At 34.0% G+C, this 21,646-nt stretch overlaps 2 protein-coding genes across 11 annotated transcripts; both read right to left on the bottom strand.

Moving 5' to 3' along the window:
* Positions 1–283: 283 nt before the first annotated feature.
* Positions 284–15,477, bottom strand: LOC107435658 (inositol hexakisphosphate and diphosphoinositol-pentakisphosphate kinase VIP2). Of its 8 annotated transcripts, none has more exons than XM_060816183.1 (32): positions 15,216–15,477; positions 14,767–14,995; positions 14,601–14,660; positions 14,261–14,307; positions 13,745–13,828; positions 12,862–12,925; positions 12,013–12,166; positions 11,770–11,840; positions 11,207–11,311; positions 10,760–10,852; positions 10,415–10,489; positions 10,063–10,148; positions 9,061–9,267; positions 8,838–8,937; positions 8,678–8,748; positions 7,581–7,662; positions 7,248–7,403; positions 7,107–7,149; positions 6,495–6,577; positions 6,306–6,368; positions 6,150–6,224; positions 5,796–5,915; positions 4,600–4,841; positions 4,336–4,380; positions 4,036–4,102; positions 3,623–3,694; positions 2,988–3,301; positions 2,842–2,899; positions 2,036–2,207; positions 1,328–1,398; positions 677–946; positions 284–340 (listed from the first exon to the last, which is right to left on the bottom strand). In XM_060816183.1, the coding sequence occupies exons 2-31, from the start codon at positions 14,842–14,844 to the stop codon at positions 680–682; spliced, it is 3,225 nt and encodes a 1,074-aa protein (XP_060672166.1). In that variant the 5' UTR covers positions 14,845–14,995; positions 15,216–15,477; the 3' UTR covers positions 284–340; positions 677–679. The 8 variants fall into 8 exon arrangements, with proteins under 8 accessions (XP_060672166.1, XP_060672164.1, XP_060672165.1 ...); XM_060816181.1 differs by having other exon boundaries at positions 284–561; XM_060816182.1 differs by having other exon boundaries at positions 284–565.
* Positions 15,478–16,867: 1,390 nt separating this feature from the next.
* LOC107415566 (uncharacterized) lies at positions 16,868–21,537 on the bottom strand. Of its 3 annotated transcripts, none has more exons than XM_060816188.1 (16): positions 21,268–21,537; positions 21,032–21,157; positions 20,867–20,926; positions 20,374–20,487; positions 20,212–20,299; positions 19,828–19,970; positions 19,640–19,741; positions 19,264–19,278; positions 19,033–19,132; positions 18,837–18,919; positions 18,511–18,588; positions 18,319–18,417; positions 18,153–18,203; positions 18,009–18,065; positions 17,851–17,892; positions 16,868–17,503 (listed from the first exon to the last, which is right to left on the bottom strand). In XM_060816188.1, exons 1-16 carry the CDS (start codon positions 21,388–21,390, stop codon positions 17,420–17,422), a joined length of 1,365 nt encoding a protein of 454 aa, XP_060672171.1. In that variant the 5' UTR covers positions 21,391–21,537; the 3' UTR covers positions 16,868–17,419. The 3 variants fall into 3 exon arrangements, with proteins under 3 accessions (XP_060672171.1, XP_015879396.3, XP_024928934.3); XM_016023910.4 differs by having other exon boundaries at positions 19,207–19,278; XM_025073166.3 differs by lacking the exon at positions 18,009–18,065 and having other exon boundaries at positions 19,207–19,278.
* Positions 21,538–21,646: the final 109 nt, after the last annotated feature.

Raw genomic sequence — 21,646 nt, forward strand, 5'->3', positions numbered from 1 at the left:
ATGATTAGAAAATTAATCGATTCTAGAGAACTCTATATGACTAAAATTATTATTATTGACTCGCAGTCTTTAGCTACCGGTGCAAAAGCATTAGAGAAAGCACAATCGTTATCAATTATAAAAATTCACAACATTAGTAAAAATGAAGTTATAGGAAAAAAATGACTGACCGTAGTGTAACACTGATTATAACTGACGTCTTTAAATCGAGCAATCTAAGATTTAAAGGTGTATAAACTTTTAAAGCTTTGATTTTTATTTTTATATTTTTAGCCCAAAGAAATATAGGAAACTTCAAGCAACGAATAAGCACCTCATCACGATAGACGTTACACAAGGCCTGTTTAAATTATTCCTCGTCAAAAGAATATTACACATATGTAGTGACGTCAAATTATGGAAATTGTTATTCACATTTAATAGAAGAAAAATACAGATAGAGAGAGAGAAAAAGAGCAGGAATAAATCAGTTCAGATTATCCATGGTTACTTCCAACACGACTGTTTGTCACTGAAAGGTGTCAGACTTCCAAAATTTTTTTTCTTCAAAAGAGCTCAAAACTGGCTTGTGTTATTGAACCAACCAAAAGTTCCACTTATGTTAAGACGACAGGAACTGGAACATATGAGGGGAAAAAAAAAAAAAAAAAAAAAAGGGAAAACAAGGTGAAGATACCTGTTACTTTCCATTTGAATTTGCATGCTTATGGAACGGCCAGAGATTTACAAGGCGCTCAAGCACTGCTGCACTTTTTGAGAAATAGCCAGAGAAGCCAGCAGGTGTTGATGGGGGAGGAAAGTCTTCGGCTGGCATGGCAAATGGCCGAAACATTTTCTCCATCTTCTCTAATGTAAGATATGATCCAACTTCTTGCAGCCTTTCTGGACCATTTATAGGCAATGTGTGCTCCTGATGCAATGAAGCTGCCTCACTGTCATCCTTCTGCTAACAAAGAGAAAACAGAGGTTTTACGTTAAACAAGAAAAGATTGATCACGTTTGTTCAGTGTCCTGATAACAAAAACAAACTTATATGACTGTTTACTATTATCAGTGCTAAGTTTTTATTTGGAATTGAAACAAGGTGGATGCAGAATAACAGAAACAGAACCAAAGCTTAGAACAGGTCCATGTAGTTCGTAAGTAATCCCACCTTGTACAAGCCAATAATTAATCCAGCCCTAAGTCTAGAAACCAACCTTGTCCATAACATACGCAGACAGGGTTCTTTCCCCGTCATCCTTCCTCTCCTTAGCAATAACCATAACTTACAATTTGGATTATCCATTAATTATAACTTTGTTTACTACTATCTGGTATGTATTACCTCCAAGGGGGATAAATCTGCACCTCGACTAAAAGTCATCTCAACGCGGAATCTTTTTGGGTCTTCTAGAGCTACCTGCAATTTCAATTTCAAGAAAATACATTGCACTCAACAAAATGAATCAACAAGAATCTAACTCGTAGAACCACACATAACGACAACAAGAGAACAGATTATAGCTTACAGTTCAGAAAACTACCCAGTAATTTGTATTGAATGAAACTTTTTCTGATCTTATAGACAACAAATTTCAGCAATCTAGAAAGAGAAACTTTTGCTTACCGGTTTTTATAAGCAGAACATATTATAATTGGGACCTTTCTTTAACATACCAATGAAGGACTGCTATCAGGCAGAATTATCTAAATTTAAAACATTTGCAGTATCATAGTTGGATAATTATTGTCACCCTCATTGGATGTACCATTTTTTTTTTTTCATTTTTTAACCACATTGTGAGAATTACTGATATACAGAGATTGTCTCCTTAATCAAACTCAAATCTGATTTCTATATTCCAGAAGCCAATTGACCTTTATCATCCTACAAGGTAAAATGATGCAGTCATGCTTCAAATTATGTTCATTAATCAAGACGATGACTCGTTACAGCTTACCTGCTAGACAGCCAAACATGTGCCAGAACATAATAGCTGGCTTACTGTGAATCATGTTGCAATAAATAACCAAAGTGGAAACCTCATAGTACCTACCTCTGTGTTCTCAAACATTCTGAGCACAAGGTAACTCATATAATCAAGCTCCTTCGTTTTATATAAACGCTCCAAAGCATTATCGCACACAAGGCTATCCTCTCCTTGAAGAGATTCATCCAAGTTACAGTATCGAAGAACATTCATGAGAGAATGAATATGTGATTCCTGACATCAAAATAATAGTACGTGATTAAACTGAGGATCTCATTTACAATGTTCTGTATAACTTCGATCAATCATCTAACATTTTTTTCGGGAGAAAAGAGTGTCACCTCCAACCAATAAAACAAAAAGGTCTAAGAAAGAGTTCTGGAAAATCATTAAACACAACCAAGGTATTCAACACTGTAATCCAGATATTTCCAATTTTTTATTAGATTAGTCATTTTTATGAAAAATCATTTAATTCCTAGAAAAAAAAAATTTCTGCAGAAACAGAATTAGGATTAATATAATATAATCTTAAAAATTTTACAGTTGGTGTGCAGCTGCCATCTCTGGCTACAATAAAACAAACTGTGAGTCAAAGTTTTACCGCTTTGCAAATAAATGAAGAGATTGAGATAATATAAATGCCAATGCTGATAGGTTGACCCCCTGGATAAGTAGAATTCCCACCCTTTACAAAAGATATAAAAACTTCTCTTTGATCGACTCATAATTTGCAAAAGAACATAGGAGATCTTCATTGCAAGGTTTTGAAGTACAGTCAAAACAAAGAGGACTGTACACATTTACCAGGAAGGAAAAAAAAAAAAAAAAAAAAAAAAAAAGAAGTTAAAAGGAGCTGTACACTTACTGATGTAAAGTAAAGGCGTGTCCTCACATGCCGTTCAGGTGTCTTGACATTTGCATACCTGAAAGAAGGTAGATAAAAGACTGATTTGAACAGTTATAGAGAATGACGGTTGAAAAAGGAAAAAAATAAAAAGCTTCGCTATTTACTTTGGATCCAAACGATATTTGGTCTCCTTATCATCGTCATCATCCTGATCCATTGATTTATCGCTTGTGGTACTAGATCTTCTCATATCATCATTCTTGATGTGAAGCTTTGGTAAATCACTAGCATTGCTTGATTTTCGAAAGTCATCGTTCTTAATACAAAGCTTTGGTTGACACTCTGCATCTTCTTTTTCACCCTGTGTCAGCTTTGAGGGTTGATGATCCTGGTTACTCTTTAATTCAGCAACACTGATGGCTTCTTCACGAGTATTCCTCAGATCAATCAGAATTTTACCCAATAAACGACGAGCAATCTAAAATGTAAAAATAATAATAATTATAAATTAAATTCAAAGCATGATTGGGAGCTACATATACAAATACCTGGCAGTAATAGGATATGAAATATACACCAAACAATACTGACCATGACAAATCGAAGGTACAAAAAGATTGGCACAATTGAACATTTGTATGACTATCAGGTAACTTTATCCAAATATGAACTCAACCAAGGTTTTAATACTTTTGTAAAAATTGAAGGTCCCTTCATTTTATACTTTTTAGTGTCCATTAAGGTTTCACACAACAAAAGGATCCTACTAAGAAGATGGTAAAGAATAACAGGAAATTGCCTTTGAGCCAATTTTGAGCTTCTGCTTTGGATTGATTCCATATTCATTCGGGATGACTCCATCAGCAAGTAACTGCAACAGAAATACAAGAAAAAGACAAGATTGATGACAAATCAACCTAAGCCAATAATTCATAAATATTATGTGCATAGAAAGGAAAGATGGCAGATGAAAATAGTTCATTTCCCCCACAAATATTTTCTACAAATTCTGAAACTATTTATGCTCAAAACTAGCTTTTGGGGACTGGAGTGTTTCATACAAAATAAGGGGACAATATCCTTAAAGCTAAAGAATAATTTTTACAAGCATCGTTCATGGATAAGAAGAAAATAAGTTCAAAGGGATGAGTGTGGATGCCGCACATTTGCTATACAACAGAAACTTTACATAAAAACTGAATTTTGCCATACCTGAGCAACTTTGAAGAGCTCATCCAATCCTTCTAGGTTCAGATGTGCATTATGCAGAAGATCATATCTGTGAGGCAACAACTCAACAGAACATACAAATCAAATACAGAAAACCGATAATAGATTCTTAGTAAGAGTAAGAAAGTCAACTTGGTTCATTATTAGTTCATATCATACAATAGACAAAATTCAGGATTCAAAATACTTTCTGAACTTAGTAGATAATGATAGCTGTACAGGTAAAAACAACATATTTGAATTGAAGACCTTGGATAGGGATTAGGATAGTAAATAACTTACTTGCACGAGTCATAGACATCTGGGATTTGTGTGATATCAAACCGTCTGCAATTATTAAAGAACTTAGAATGTCAGCAAATAAATGCCTACCATATTTCCTCTATCAAATCAGATAATAAGAATCTTATTTTCAGCAATTGACATCAATTTCAAAATAACAGTGAAATCCTCCTAGTGCTAAAAATGATTTCTAAAAAATAAAATTCAATAAATTGAATAAGAGATTCCTATTTTAGACAAGCAGCTAGAATGCTAAGTGCTTACTCTTTGCGTTCATTATATAAGTCTCTTTCAAGCTTTCTCCAGCGAGCATACATTAAAAGGAATCCCTCACTACCACAAGGTAATCCAGCAGCAATACGATCAACATCAATATTAGTCTTACCAAGGGCCTTTGCTTGGTCATATGGAGGAATCACATCATATGAACCTATCTCTGCAAGTTCTTCATCTTTATCCTTGGCTAGCAGCCTTACTTGTTCAGTAACCTTTTTAGTTAATTTTACCTATTCATCAGAAAAACACATTTAAAAGCAGAAGCATTCCTCCCAGGCTTATGCACAAAATTGATGCAACTTGACAGTAGACATAATTTGCTAGTAGCATATGCACAAGAGAATTTAAACCTTAAAAAAATATAAACAAAAATCTAACATAATGGGTATTAACAGCATAAATCTAACAAATATTAATACAATATGCAAAATGCACCAAGCAAACAACACAAACCAATAACATATGATCAAATTAATTGGTAAACAAGTTGGTGCTGATAGCACTATTGCTTAGAAAATAATTAAATTATATTAAAAATAAGTCATCCTTATCAATTACTGTTATCGTCAAGCATTAATATCAACAAGATAGATTAAACTATAACGTCCCCCCAAAAAAAAGTATGATTAAATTTTTGTTAATAATTATCAGTTTATCTTATCTTTGGAATTTAATATATATATAAATATATATTTAACTTTCAAATTATCTTATTTATTTCACCAAAAATAAAAGAATGAATTATCTTATTTTTATATATTTCTTAATATTTGGTTTATTTTTTTAATAATATATCTTCACTTTTTAAAAAAATAGAAAAATGGAGAAAAAAGTATGTTGTTTTCTCCCTCACATGAGGTGCAGGGCTGTTCAGAGTCTTGCTTAAATGCCCTGTGGCACTTTATCCCCATACTGCAAAGGCATGCTTTTAATTCCTAATAATTTGTGATGACTTTCACAAAGTGCAATTGCAAATATATTTTAACAATAAGAATAAAGTCTCAGCAAACTGGCAATTTCAACCCTAGTCAATTTAATGAACAGCACTGGGCAGTAATATAAGAAAAGGCAAAAAGATGCTGAGTCTTGGAATGCCAGCAAAGTGTGCTTAATATAATATCCAACTTCATATAGGCTTCATATCTATAGCTATAATTTTGGTTTTATTTAGAGAATGTGATTACCATTTTGGGTAAAAGCTCAGAAGCATTCGAAGGAAGCCCAGCTCCATCATCCATCCAAGGGGATGATACGTTATTATGAACAGTCTTTACACCAGAAGTTATAATCTCATTCAATCTAGCCTGCAAAATCAAAAATGTGCAAATGGAAAATAAACACCACCTGGGTTAAAAATAATCAACAGCATTCCAAAACCTTGAGTATGCTGAATTCTAGGACATCAATCACATACTACTATAATTATGTCAACCTATTTTTCAACACGGAAAGGTTCCTTTTTTTTCACCTTTTTCAGAGTTATTGAAACTGGAAATATATGACATCATCAACTATTCATAAAAAGAATCAAGACAAACCTTCGCTTCTTCCATCTCTACACTGGCATTGTCAAGTCCATCCAACATAGAGGAGTCCTTGCTTACAAGGGAAACCTTGGTAGAGATGATAAAGTCAGTGAAAAACCATCAACTTCCAAAAGCAGTCAAAACTCTCTTGGGGAAAAAGGTACAAACCAGGATCGGTGTCAGCTGACCTTCAAGATCAAGGAGGCCTTTGGCAAATGCAGCTGCAGACATCTATCAACAATATCTTGTGAATAATTTTAATTGTCAATGATGCCAAGGATAGATAATTGGAGTCTAGAAAATTGGAGAATAAACAGGACAAAAGAAAAGGATGTCCAAATTCTGCTTAAGCTATACCTGCACACGACCCTCATCAGAACTGTAGATTTTAAGATCATGACGGTATGTACTATGTAGGCGAAGCAGGCCGGTTCCCTCACCTGCAATTGTATAAAATCAATCACGAAAAGTAACGAAGGAATATACTTACTAGACTACATTATGATTCACCCTGGAGTTATAAAGATGCTAATGCTTTTGCATGTTATAAAACACAAAAGCAACCATCTAGCATTTCAAAACTTTTTGTAATAGGCTAATCATAGATGAAATTACATGCAAAAAATAATAAGTGCGGCCATAGAGTGGTGAACCATGTCATCAATAGCCATATAAATCAAGATGAATTACATATGTAGAACATTACATTAACCTTCAACAGCAGTTAACCACAAGCATGCTAAACTAGAACTACATTAATATAGGAACCAAAGTACAATGGTAATTTCAAAACTATCCCCATATATTTCTATCACACCTTTTGTAATAATTTGATACTATCTGATAATGTTTCGTAGAATATCCAAGAAAAGAATGAAGGGCTAACCAAAAAGTTTATATATACATATCTCTAATAATTTCAAACAAATTGATTTTACAAAGGCAGAAAAGAAAGAACAAAATTCTGACCTGGATACATATTATTTCGGAAATATCTACCAAGTTCTTCAGCCTGAAAATATATAAAAGAAGAGTAAACTAAGGATATGAAATTAAATAAATGATAATGCATAGAGAAAGACCTCAACATTTGAGTTACTATATAAGTACCTGCTTCCTGCCTGCATGGGTTAGGACACCTCCATATTTAAGAACCATTAGAGCTTCAATAGGCCGTTCTTCCTCGCCTTCATTATTTTTTGTTACTTTAACCCACTTTAGAGGCTTTAGTTGAACTTTCCTATAAATTCCAGAGAAATGCCCTCCCTGGATGAGACATTTGTGAGAAAAATAGTACATGGTAAGAAGCAAAAGGCACTTCAATGGTGCATTGAAATAAAGCATAATAGGACTCATGTAAAAGATAATTAATATACTTGGACGAACTTCATATGTATCATGTAAATTTTAAAGGAAAGTGCAAAATTCAAGTAACCATGGAACCTCTTCAAGAACTGCTTTAACTTGACGAAGCTTTTCGGCATGCTCAAAGTCTTCAGCTTCACTATCACTTTCTCTACCTGGTCTAAAGAATGTAAGGAATCATCAACAATTAAAGCCTTTACAAGTTTCTCAAACAAGAAATCAATACAAAAATAGATTATTAGATTACCAATATTGTAAAAGTGTAAACCATAAAAGCATAAACCCACAAGGGCTATTTAGTATTCCAACTAATTCAGACATGGAAAGGGTATCGCTCTCCATTATTTTAACATTAATGCATCATATGTGATGAATATCCCTAATGTCTTACAAATGTTCCAGAAGCATCCTAAAAGGAAGGTGAAATATTCATAATATCATGTTTAAGCAGGAAGTTAGATGCTCATTAAAGTGTATTCACAAAAGTCCCAATTTGCATGTGCATGTAAAGGTAGGTAGCCATTGCATAGTTATTTACTTTATTGTTTTAATTACTCCCATTTTCTCTATTTCTTTCTTCAGTCTTTTTTTTCCCCCAGGTTAACTTATTCTGAACCACTGCCAGAGTTCTCTCTCTTTATTTGCCACAACTTGCTTCAACCATTCCCTCCAATCTTGACCCCCATCCTTCTAATTCTTTGTTCCCTTACACGTAGATCACAACTATGTAATCCTAGGAGCATGTTTGAAGGGAGCATCATATGGCCAGAATAAGCTGGATAGGTACAAGGCATTTTTAATAATTATATCAAATAGTTCTAAAAATAACTAGATTATTCATCAATTTTTTTTAAGGAAAAGACCATCCGACCAAATCCATAAAATTTTTGCAAGGAAAATAGAAAGACCATCAGACCAATTGATAGTTATAAAGCCTTTTTTAATATATTATATCAAATATTTAAAAAAAAAATATTGGCATAACTGCTCATCAATGTTTAGGAAGATAAAAAGACCATGAGACCAATCAACAATACACAAGATACAACCTTTCTTTAAAGCCCTACTCTGAACTTCTCTACCCTTTTATATGGAAAAGAGGGAGAGATGACAAAGGTAAGTTGCATAAGATGCACATGCATAAATAATTGGAATGTTTTGATGTGGAGCAGTACCTATTACGAGGCACAAGCATCCGAGTGGCATCCAACAGATCTTGCAATTGGACAGCACTTTTCAGTTTTGTCTGCAATAAAGGCACCAAGAACAAGTGGGTTAGACCATACAACATCTTGTCTGAAAGAGAACAAAATTTATGGAAGAGGAATTAATCACTTCAGATCTAGGTCGTCCGCCGTTGTACTTCAACATCAAGTTTAGCAGCTTTTCCTCAGTAACCTTCAGCTTCACCTTTTGTTTTGGAGTTCTATCACCACTGCACAAAAACACAAGACTAAGAAGAAGGAAGGGGAAAAAAAAGAAGATATTTCACTGCAACAAGTAAATGGACTAGGATATTACCAAAAAAAGTAAATGGACTAGGATAAATACAACATACTGGCGAATAATAGCAATAACACATCGCAGCTCCTCAGCCTGCCCAAATGTACCAATAATCCCACTTCCCTGACGAGTTAATCCCTCAGTAGGCTGGCTTGGTTCATTGACTTTCCAAGGTAAAGTTGGTGGAATTGCTGAAGAAAGATGAGGAGCTTTAGCATCTAAAAACATCTTCCTAAGTACACAAGCCGCATCATCATAATACCTGTATTTGGGAAAAAGGAACATGTACTTCTAATAAGAAAGTGGAAGAGTATTTGTGACAATAAATGATTCATATATTAAAGAAAATAAAAAGGAGAAGAAGAATGCCTCTGTCCAGCCTTTCACTTGGTGATATACAAATAAATAAAGGAGTACTTATGTGACGTACAAAAACAAGACTTCTGAATACATTTTATTTGAATCTTCACATAGCTAGCTAAAAGAAACTGAACAATTAAATCTCTAAAACCCGTTATGCCCGCTTCAAAAGGCAATTCAGGAAAAGCCAAAGCTTGAAACAACAGTCCGAAGACCACAATCCACTTCATCTAATTTAGCTGGGTGGTTATATCAAGTTCTAAAGCATCCATGATGTTTGAGTGCATGGATCAAGAATGATAGAGATAATTCAGATTCATAGAGATGCACACAGGTGATTTCTAAGCCAATAACAAGAATTTGATTCCCCTAATACGAAAAAGGTCAACCACAGAGGACTTTAGGAATGACTCCACATACAACAGTCATAAAGACACTATCCACCTTCAGCAATTTTGGGGAGACTGAAGTTATAAAGTCGCTTGGGAATTAGGTACAAGGTAATGGTTCTTTTAGGAATTAAGGCACCCAATTCTCAAGTACAATACATAAGTTAGAAATTTAATGTTGTGATCAGCTAGCAAACACTACATAAAAAAATGTGAACACGCTGATGATTTGAATTTATAATGTGAATATCAGCAATAGAACCACCATGCTTAATTCCATAATTTTAAAATATCTAAAAAAATGTTACTTGTAGGAGTTCTTCACGAAACTCCATCCATTCACATCACAAACATATGACCGCCCCTCACATCGCAAAAGATCAAATCCACAAACCTGTAACCGAAAATATAGATCATTTAACAAGAAATTATGAAAGAGAATGAACGTATTCATATGCATATGTGTGTCTCAAACTGAAAGAGTCATATGCTTCTCAGCTTTACTGAACTTCAAAAATGATGAGGGAAGCCGATTTGTGTTACTGTATCAAATGATGTATTATCTCTCTATATGGCTAGAAGACAGAATATAAACCATGTACAATAATAACGGTTTGAAACAATATACCAACTATATCTTGCCCCTCTAAAATGACATACCGATTGTCTAAATGCATGGCAAACCTCTCTTGCCATTTGCTTCTCTGCTGGTGTTAGTAACACAGGATACCTAACCTGTCAAGCAAAGTAGCAAACACATGATTTAAGCATTACTGTTTCAACTGACCCCTAGACTAGAATTTATTAGCTAACTCCTGATGGAATTCACTTGGAAAGCTAAAGAAATATCAAAATCACAAGTCACAAGAAAGTGAAAATTAAAAATTTTGGACCAAGAGAGAGTCTCAAAAGTTGGAGGTAGCAGAAAATTCATATCAAACTCAAAAATGTAAATTTACACTATGTAGTTATAATTTCTTTGCTAAATGTTTATTTAGTACTTACTTCCTTGCCATCAGGGTTTCTCATGACAACACCATCAACAACAGGAGACTTCCTTGCCTCAGCATGTGCATATTCAGGACCAACTGTATATACCTATAATGATTCAACACGATGATCCTACATTATCTTTAGACACAAAAGTGTAATAAATGATTTGAGTACAAATAACATAAGAGTGATAAACTCTAACATGGGAAAATGTAATGCAACAAAAGTAAAAATGATATAATAGCACTATTCTGGATAACCAGTCATTTCAAAACTGACAAACAGATGATAGGAGAGTAAAAAGCAGAGGCATAATGCAATGACTGACAAAGAAAAAAGAAAGAATATCGAGTTTTAATAAATTTTATTCACAAAAAGAAGATATGCCTTTTATCTATTTACAAAATCCAATGAATGAAAAATTCACTATGCAAATAACATAAACTCAAACCAAATAACCTTGACATCTGTTCCTCCAGTAGGCATGAATTCCTCATATATATAGGATCCTTCACGTCTCACTCTTCTAACCTCTGGATGGAACTCACTGGATCGGTTTCCAACCTGAAACAAATAATACCCATATGCAAATAATACCAGATTATAATCAGATGTCATTACAAATGAGCTGCCAGAGAGATAAAAATCAGTCAGAATGATAGCTGGAATACAGAAATGTTTATTGACAGCGATGTCATGAATACACAATGTGGCAAATTCAGAACTAACCCTATCAAAACACCTAAACCTGCTTCAAAACAGAGTTGAACTGTGTACCACTACAATTTAAAAGCCAATAAACTCATGTACCCCTATCTGTCCTCATTACAAACACATAGATCTTTATTCATCACAAAAAAAAAAAAAAAAAAAAAAATGTAGATCGTTTAAGCGGAAAATGCTAGCCAAAATTTAAGAACATGATTTCTCTTTTGGTTTTCATTCACCAAGAATTTTCAATCTCTTAAGTTTTACTTTTAGTGAATATGACAGAAAAGAATATTGAAAAATATAAATCTCACCTTCCTAAACAATTCCTTCATTCCACCACCAGCTGAACTAGGATAATATATCATTATACGATGATCGTCCCCTTCAAGAAAGCAAAACATCAGTTATTACCGTACATGAACATAAAAAAGTCAAAATGTTGAAGTTAACCTTAAAAATTGCCAGCTGCAGAAGTTGCAGACAACAAAATAATACAATATTTGTGGCAATGTTCTCCATATTACCCATTATTCATAAATGAAAATCAAGCTTACCAAGAACAGGCTTCTCCACGAAAGGTTTCCAGAAACGGCTACCATGAACCTCAACAAAATCTTCTTCCTCAACAAAATAATCCAGTTCTTGATATGGTACTTCTCTGTTTATGAGGGCATACCTTGGTACTGGGATTCCAAACATTTCAAGACGCTGGATTCCAGAAAATTAAGGAATTAGACAACACTGTTCAATGACAAAATAATATATAAACAAATATTGAACAAAGTAAGTTCAAGCCTCATGATGAAGAATTAACAATCAGTTTTTAGGAGCTTCTGCAGGTAATTTGTAACTTATTTCTCTACACTCATATGGCTCAACTACAATCACCAGCCTTGTCAAATCCTATTGAAAAGATTACAGTCAAAACGAAGACTAAAGAAAGAAAAGGAAGGAAATGAAAAGACGGAGAGATATGAAACAGAATGTTCCAGCAAAGATACATGCTCCAATGAAATAGTCCAGCTAAGATACAAGCTCCATGAACTTTCCAAATATCACAAAGGGCATCCTTCTTCACACTTTAATAATTAAACTTTACTTTGGACCAGTAGGTTCAGTATGTCGAGATAGCAAAGCATTTTGAAGAGTACACAGCTTGAGCTTTATAAAGTTGGGGTCAAAACTCTTTCTCGTGTATTTTAATTTAGTGCTACAGCAAGACAGAAGTATTTTACTGACAAATTCAGTACAAAAACAAATTTTCATAAAACACTCTCCACGGAATGCTGCCATTTGACATCTAGAGGATAGTAATTTAACTAGCAAAGCTACCAAAAAAAAAAAAATGTAATAATTAATTAGTGGTAATACTAACAACAGGAAAAAAAAATCTATCTACATACCTCATAAACCTTCCTTCGGTCGTGAAGCAGATGTTGCGGCTCCAACTCATTTACAAGATAAGGTCTGAAAAATAAACCACTTTTCCTTCAACATAGAACAAAGCGGAAATAAACAAAGCCCAAAAGGATTGAAATCGTAAGATTATGAACAATCATATTGAAGAGGCCCTCTCAGTAAGCAATTGACAGACATATCAAACAATAAACGAAGAAGAAAGGAATATCATTCTAAACTCTATATGCTAAGTACTTGAATTCTAGTAAGGTCATTAATTTACATATTTGGACCTGGTATAATCATTGATTTGCAACACAGATTCTGCAAGTTAAGCTAAAATTATGTGTGATTAAAATTTTTATTGGAACTTATTATTACATCTCATATATGATTTAAGAGAAAATTAACTGCACTACTGTCTCTGTTTTCCATAAAAATAACATCCTTAATAACTTTTGCTTTTTCTTTTTCTACTGATTAAGCACCTCACTGTTCCATACAGCTTTGCATCACAGGTGGCAGAGGGACTTGTACCTAAGCAACATTTAAAAATTTAATACAAAATGTATTTTTATATCCCCCATTTCTTTTTAATTATTCAGTAATACGCCCTATAGCGGCTGATGGGAGAAGTTTGTGGGAAATAGGAGTCATTTGAACTATTGGTCAATCAGCAAATATTTAACATTACTTTTCCACCACTAAGTCAAATTTCAAAAGAAGTTTTATGGTCTATTATTAATGGTAGGAAGATATATTTAAGGACAATTTTCTTAACTCAATAATTTTGACGAGCTTTGAAGCATTAGATTTGTTTCTCTAAAGTAAGAAAACTATGAGTGGTCAACCTACTACAAAAAGAAATTAACCAGAAGTAAATCTTACTTTCTTAAAGCAGCATAAGCCTCAACCTTATCAAGAGGATAGCCAGTGGAATAGAAGGCGATCAAGCAATCACATATAGGCCAGCTGAAATAAGAAAATACCAACAGAGCATGAGCTAAACAGTTACCAGCTGAAATAAGAAAATGCCGGACACGTAAAGGCAGAAGTACATTACATATCATATTTATAAAGTCACAAGAGAACCATACCAACCCCTCCAAAGAAACATGTTTCAGCACATTATGTAAAAATATCCTTTTTCTATTGGTCTTTGAGAATAACATGTCAATAAAATGTTGCTAGTCTCTGTGCGTTAACTTAATATGCATTAGTCGGGCCCACTTCCTAATATTTTTAGAATGGATGACGACTTAATATGGTGTACACTGAACTTAAGTTTTTCCTTTTGGGAAAAGTGGAAACTCAGTAAATGTATGATCATACAAATGCGCGCACACAACAATTACCATCGCACAAGAAATACAACATGGTTCAGCTAGATAAGTGAAAATGTACCTTTCAATTGGATCTTCAATAATGACCTTGTCCCCAAAATATATAATCTACAAGCATACAGCCAACAGAACTATTAGAAAGAAGTGCATATCGGCAATAACTTGTAACCGAGCGAGCGCATCTATTTCAAAAAAGTTGAATTCAGTCTAAAAAGAAATACGCGCTTTCCCTTAATATCTGCATAATTTAAACTTTGGCGTTGCTATAATGCTATTGAGAAAATATAAATATAAAGGTTATAATATGAATCTGCGACCTTCATTTTCAAGAAAGTAAAAACTCAAATCCGATACAAAAGCAACAATTATTATGCGTGAATCCAATCATTGCAAATATGTACCTCAAATTCACCAAATGCTTCTAACCTGTCGAGGATCTGTCTCATTGGTGCTGAAAACACCTATATATACAAATGAAATGAACAGGTTATCACCATATACATACAAACACATTCTTGGATTGATCAACCTACTCTGTTTTCAGATTATAGAACGAAAAAATAAAACCTCGGCGCCGCATTTCACCTTCTTTTCCATCACACAAACGCCAATCGTTATTTTCTTCACAACATCTTCCCCTTCCATCTCTGTCTCTCTCTCTCTTTCTCTCTCCGAACTTCTCTCTCTAAAACCAGCAGACTATCAAATCGAATAGAACTTCTCAAATTCCACTTTTCACCGCTCAAATCCAATGCAAAAATAAAGCAGCAGCACGCTCATCAGCCTCTTTGAGCATCTGAAACGCATATACATTTATATAAATATTTTATTAATATAAATATATTTTGATATATATCATAATTGATATAACACAAAAATAGAAAAGGTGATTGCGCGTGTTTTATAGTACATAATAAACGTATATATTTACGACTACAACTAAATATTTTTATAAAAAATATATATAATATACTTTTCTATATATAAATATAGCAAAAGTAAAAGAAATTCGGTACCAATTATAAGACTAAGCGCAAGAAACTGGGGGCGCCGACTCGGAGGAGAGAGGAGGAGAAAAATGGAAGCTAGTCACGGAAAATATGAGAGGAAGTGAGAGAAAAGGCCGAGGAGGCTTTTAAGAGGCAGAGGAAATTCGGGAAATTAATATATACGTAGTGGTTATGTTTGGAGATAAACATTTTTGGATTCTGGAATATACAGCTAAAACAAAAGGATGACGATGCAGAGAGAGAGAGAGAAAAGGTTGGAATGGGCTTTGGTAGAAAGAGGACGTGGAAAAGTTTTATGTGGGGATTTTGGATTTATTTGGCTTTTTGCCAAGATTGTCGCTGTCTGCGTCACTATCCTCCACTTAGTGCTCGGTAACATGGATCATGTTTTTTTTTTTTTTTTTGGCCTATTTCTTTAAAACAACCATCTTTAGGTCCTATTTACCAAACCAAAAAAAAAAAAAAAAAAAAAAAACTTTAGGTCCTACTTTTGTTTTTTCTTTTTTTCTTGTTTTGGGGGGGGGGGGGGGGGGGGGGGGGGGGGGGGTCGTCGAAATTAGTCTTACTTTTTCAGAAGTGGTTTTCAAATTTGATGGGTATTTGAATTAATTACTTTTACTTTTTAATAATTAATTACTTAATTGGTTTTGCTTTTTTTTTTTTTCCTCATAATTAATTGGTTCTACTCGTTATGGATAAGACCAAAGTCCACCACGTTCTTCAGTGTTTTTCATATTATTCTTTTTTTTTTTGTTTATAAATACATACAGATAGGTTAATATTTGTTCCGATGAATCATTTAGTACGGATTAATTTAATAAGAATTTCAGTGTATTTAAGCTATCTAAATATTGTAAAATTCATTAAATTTACTAAACTAAATTGATTACAAATAATTTACCAAAAAAAAAATGATTGCAACTAGATTAAAGAATTTGGACAATATATATTTCGTGCTTTTCTTTTTCTTTTTTTTTTCTTTTTTTTTCTTTTTTTTTGGCTCCATAAATAGCGCAATATAATGAAAAGTAACAACACTGATATTCAACATTTGGTTTGTGGGAGATCTAAATATGCTATGAATATAAAAGTTACATTTGGTTAAATCTTTTCTTTTATTTATTTATTTTACCGTTGCCTCATGAGGACTTTTGAAAATATTTTGTAATTTGCTTGGGCATGTAAGCATATTATACTCTCAAGAATATCCCCGTGCATTAATTAATAACTTAATAACTAAGATATTTTGTGATGATTAGACACGATTAATGATTATTTAATAGGGTCATAGCGTCTCACCGGGTCAAAGGTTCAGGTGATGACTACCGGGTCTAACGGGAACCCATATTAGAGTTTGACCGCCCGCCATTGTGATCATTCCTAAGCGTTGAATATTAATACTACTCTGATTTCGTACTTTATTCCCTTGGGACTTTAGAATCTACAAATATTCAAATGGTGTGTTTTTTTTTTTTCTTTTTTAATCAAAACTTTTAAGAAAATAAAGTCGGTGAGGCGACATTTTCTGAAATATTATAATAATCCTTTACCATTGTTTTTCCCCCTTTTTTTTGGGCATGAAACACACTTTTTTTTTTCCCCCTGTTTTATTAAATTTTATATTGGTCAAAGAAATGCATCCGATAAACTAAGTGTCGTTATCATAATTCTAAATTGAACTTTATTTATTTGATAACGAAATTGACATACAAATTCTACATTGTGCCACTTGGCATATTTTCGAAAAAGCAAAGCAAAGAAACAAAATTGAGAACAACATCTAATTGAGCTGGCAATAATATTTATCTGGACTTTAGAAGTGCAAGCGAGTGGCTCTAAACGGGTTATTTCAACGCCCCCCTCCCTAATGGATAGATCCGTACCCACTTTACAAAAAGATTGAATTTTTTTTTGTTAGTGGGAATTAGCAAAAATCCCCATCTACCACTTTGCTTTTTAAATTAAAGAAATTTCAAAAGGAGCTCGAAGAGAACCATAAATTACATAGTGAAAAACATGTAAAGGACAAACAAACAACTATTTCCTGATTGCACCCATTCCTTTTTATGGCCGAGATACTAAATTGTTTACTAAAAAAATATATAAGAAAGACCCCACCAACCTCTTCCTCCAATAAGTAAAAAAATCAGGTGCTACTGAAGTACGGAAAATTTGCACCTCCAATAGGCATCTTTTGTTTAAGAAATTTATCATGAATAGGCACCCTCTCGATAAGAACCATGCACTCGTTCACCAATACTAGTTCCTGCAATGTATCCACCGGACCAAGCATTCTGGAAAACAAAAAAGAAAAAAGGAACAATATTCATGGCCCTTGAAAATCATTTGGGTTAAAAGTGCAAATTTGTGATTCATAGTAATTGAAGTTCCTTGAAGTTTCTAACTAGGAATTGACCGAGTATGTTTGAGTTCTAATCTCTAAGTGGTATGGACAACTTTGATATTGTACATGGGAAAGGCTCACTATGGTTGCTATATTGATAGTCTCATTATGTAAAAGTGAATTTTTCAGCGACTTATACTTTCATACCAACATAGTGATACTTATTGTTTTGCTTTAAACACAGTTTAATTACACTAAATGGTTGCATTTTTCAAATGTTATCAATATGATCTTTACCTGAAAGTTGAAACCACCTGTTACACCATCAACGTTCAAAACCTGAAAAAATAAATTTCACACTTAATTGCCAAAAGTGGAAAACCCATGGCAGATTGTGGACTACTGTGTGCAACTGTGCTTGTTTTTCATAAGAATCAAAAATTTCAAGACACTACCTCCCCTGCGAAGAATAAACTCGGTCGCCTTTTGCTTTCCATTGTATTAAGTGAAATCTTCATAAAGCAAAATAAAATGAATTGGACATCAAATGAAGGTAGAGAGAGAGAGAGAGAGAGAGAGAGAGAGAGAGAGAGAGAGACCTCAGACAGTGGAACACCTCCAGCAGTGACAAATTCATCCTTAAATTGACCCTTCACCATGAAAAGATGCATATAACTTCCAGTAAGCCTTAACAAATTTAATTTAGATAACAACAAAAAATGTAGAACATAATTAAAAATTTTGGAAAAGGTTTGCAAACTATACCTTCCCGGTAACTTGAAAGTTACAATGCTTCAAAAGAGAGGCAATCGAGATTAAGGAGTTATTTGAAACAGAAGCCCATAACATTTCTCCAGATAAACCCTACATATGAAAGTCAAAACATTTTATTTGCAAGGAAATTTTCTCTTTAAGATAACAATATTTAGAGCTTCCAACATGGAACAAACATAAAACCTGACGATCCAACAGATATTTCCAGAATCTCTTCACAAGGCCATATTCTGAAGGATATGAATTGGAAACCTTCTGTTTCTGCATAGGCGTAAGCAATGAATAAGCACATGTCGATACAAACACTATGAATTACAACGGTAAAATATATCAGGACCATGAAGTTCTAACAAACTCAGCTTGCCGTGTTACAGTGCTGAAAATATGAAAATGTCGGCAGCCAAAGAAAAGATTCAACAACACTATGTCATTTCCATAAAAGAAATTAGTTTTCAATTCTATCCTAAAGCATGATAGAAATCTAATAAGAAGCACATATATCTGCTTACTGCAAACTGAGACTTGTGTCGACCGAGTATTGACTTCACATCTTCGATATGCATATCAGGTGTAAAATCCACAGTAACAACCCCTGCATCCAGTTGTCATAAAGGTGAAACAACAAGAAATCCAACTATGGTATAAAATAAGAGAACTTACTACCTGTAACAAAAGAAAAGGAAGTAAAAAACAAAAGTTCCTTACCACTGTAACCTGAACTAAAGAGTTCACGAGCACCCCAAGCAGATAGTCGTAGAATTACTGGACCACTGAGTCCCCAGTGTGTGACTAACATGGGGCCAACCTACAATCCATTAGTCTTGGTTATGTTACCCATGCTATTCAGAAGTAAAGGTGATAATAATGGACAAAACATGCCTGTGTAAATTGTTGCATATCTCTTCTAACATTTTCTAATATCAGCTTTGCCTTTACCTTTGGGAATGTAACCTGAATATTAGAAAGAAAGAAAAAATAATTATTGATTCAAGTTGTGACTGATAATATAATGCTGAAAGGCATAGCTTCAATGTCTTTCTGTTTTAACTACAAGCTGTACAATCAGATGACTACAACATTATGAAAATTACTGATTCTGATAATTATCAAATGAATGCACATGCATAATTGGAGATCATATCAAATAATAAATGATACAAGCTTAATCAAAGGAGACATTTTTATGCTGGAGAAACAATAGCAAGAATCTACTTGTCTGCCAGTTTAATGCTCACACACAGTGAACTAACCAAAAATGATAAACAAAACTTGTAATGAAATCTCTCATTTAAACAGGATAATAGAATATTACTCCAGAAAACTCTTCTAGCTGCAAATCATCGGTCTTGAAAGTAAATAGACTTGGCACTGGATCTACAATTGAATGACCAAGTTGAGATGCGAGGCTATAACCCTGTGGCAAGGATAATGGAACAAGAATATTTCATGAATTTTAAACATTGGCATGAGAATGAAAAGGAGCGGGTTGTCCAATCCAACCTGCCTGCTATTACCGCTGGCAATCAATAGATAATCAGCTTCGACGTATTCAACAGATCTTAGTTTATTGTTCTCAACACTCAGAAGGAATTTCCCATCAACAGAAGATGCAGTTCTCACGGCCTTTCCAGTCTGTAGGGAAACTGATAAAGAAACTCAAAGATCAGCCCAAACAACTAAGCCATAAAATTAAGTAGTTCACCACTAAAGTTATACTGTCTATATAGCAGGTGAGCTGTCTAAGGAAGAGAAAGAACTATGTTGTTTGGATAATCAATTGGTATCATCATCGATTATTTCACACAACCAGACTCTCTTATCAGGATGGTGAAATAAAATTAGAGTGAAAGTTAACACCATAAACTTAATGGTGGACAAACATACCTCCTGCCCGCTTTGCTTCGGACATAAGACAATCAATTATTGATGAAGAACTGTTGCTGACAGGGAATACCCTTCCATCCTCCTCAACCTATGTGCAGTTGAGCATAAATTATAAATGCAAAGTAAATAAGAAACAAGAAGGCATGCAATTTATGAGACAACCTTCAGCTCCACCCCATGATTAGTAAACCAGGTCATGGTATCCACAGGTCCATGCATGTTGAAGAAGGATCCTCTAAATTCTTTATGACCCCTAGGGTAATTTTCTGCCAAAATCTATGCAGAATTCATCATTGTGAACATTACATAACTGAAAAATAATAACAATAACAATAACCAAATTAAAAACAAACATCTATGGATAATTCAATTCACGAGGAGAATGTATGGAAGAGTTTCATTAAAAGAAATCTGGACATGTTAGTTATATGGCATAGATCATGCTTTTGAAAACTCATGAATAACACTACCTGCTCTTATAGAGCATTGAAAAAAAAATAAGTGAATTGGGAATTATATTCTACTAACACATTAACACACCATCTACAATTTTTTTTCTATGCTAAATATTTGGTAAAAAAAAATAAAGAGAGAGAAGCTTAAGTTCATTTCTTGATTGACCTCATTGAGCATGATGTAATTATGTAAAGCTCACCATATTGTCGCGACAATGCCCATTGGTCACATTGCACCGGCCTCCTCCAGAAACTCTTACCTGCCAATACAACATCCAAAAATAAATAAATAAATGAATATAAATAATACATACAATATGTATAACCAGAAAATGACCAATTTCAGCGAGACAGTCGGACCAGACCTTAGATAGAGGTTTTCCCTGCTCAATAACCACCACATTCAGGTCGGGTGCAACAGTTTTAGCTCTAATTGCTCCAAAAACACCTGCTGCTCCACCCCCAACTACTACCAATCGCTCTTCATTTGACTACCCACCACAGAAAATTACCACATATTAACATTAGTCACTCAAACCAGATGGAAAGACGTCTAAGAATAAAATAAAAAATAAAAAACTGAGATAGAAAAAATTTTCACCTTTTGCGCCACGGGAATAGGAATGGTAGTAGTAGTAGTAGAAGATTTCCTCTTCAAGCTGGTACATACAGCTTCAGAGGAAAACCCAAAACGAAGGACCAAACGAGTCGATGTGAAGCTCATGCTGATGGGTATCCAGGCTCAAGCCTCGGTGGTGTGTTCCGCTTCAACTCTCCGCCTGGGTTGGAACCTGTACGATGGGGCTGGGGATAGCCTGGTATTTTGGGGATTATGACGTGGCGGAAAACAAAACGATTCGTTTTGAAAATAACATTAATAATAATAACAATAATAATAATAATTTGAATATGAAATTCTTAAATAACGGTCAAAACGACCAATTTCCCTCGTTCCGGGTTCAATTCCGCACTCCAAACTA

Source organism: Ziziphus jujuba, chromosome 4, assembly GCF_031755915.1.
Source record: "Ziziphus jujuba cultivar Dongzao chromosome 4, ASM3175591v1".
NCBI lineage: Eukaryota > Viridiplantae > Streptophyta > Magnoliopsida > Rosales > Rhamnaceae > Ziziphus > Ziziphus jujuba.

Bases quoted from the DNA above. Each gene is read 5' to 3' on its own strand.
- LOC107415566 (XM_016023910.4), bottom strand. From the start codon at position 21,390: ATGAGCTTCACATCGACTCGTTTGGTCCTTCGTTTTGGGTTTTCCTCT. The intron at 18,204-18,318 runs GTATAGTTTGCA...TTCATGGTGAAG, and splicing joins ACTTTCAAGTTACCGGGAAG to GGTCAATTTAAGGATGAATT. The intron at 18,066-18,152 runs GTCTCTCTCTCT...TGCTTTATGAAG, and splicing joins GAGGTGTTCCACTGTCTGAG to ATTTCACTTAATACAATGGA.
- LOC107435658 (XM_060816183.1), bottom strand. From the start codon at position 14,844: ATGGAAGGGGAAGATGTTGTGAAGAAAATAACGATTGGCGTTTGTGTG. The intron at 3,695-4,035 runs GTATGGCAAAAT...TTTCTGTTGCAG, and splicing joins AGCTCTTCAAAGTTGCTCAG to TTACTTGCTGATGGAGTCAT. The intron at 947-1,327 runs GTAATACATACC...TCTCTTTGTTAG, and splicing joins CAGATTTATCCCCCTTGGAG to CAGAAGGATGACAGTGAGGC.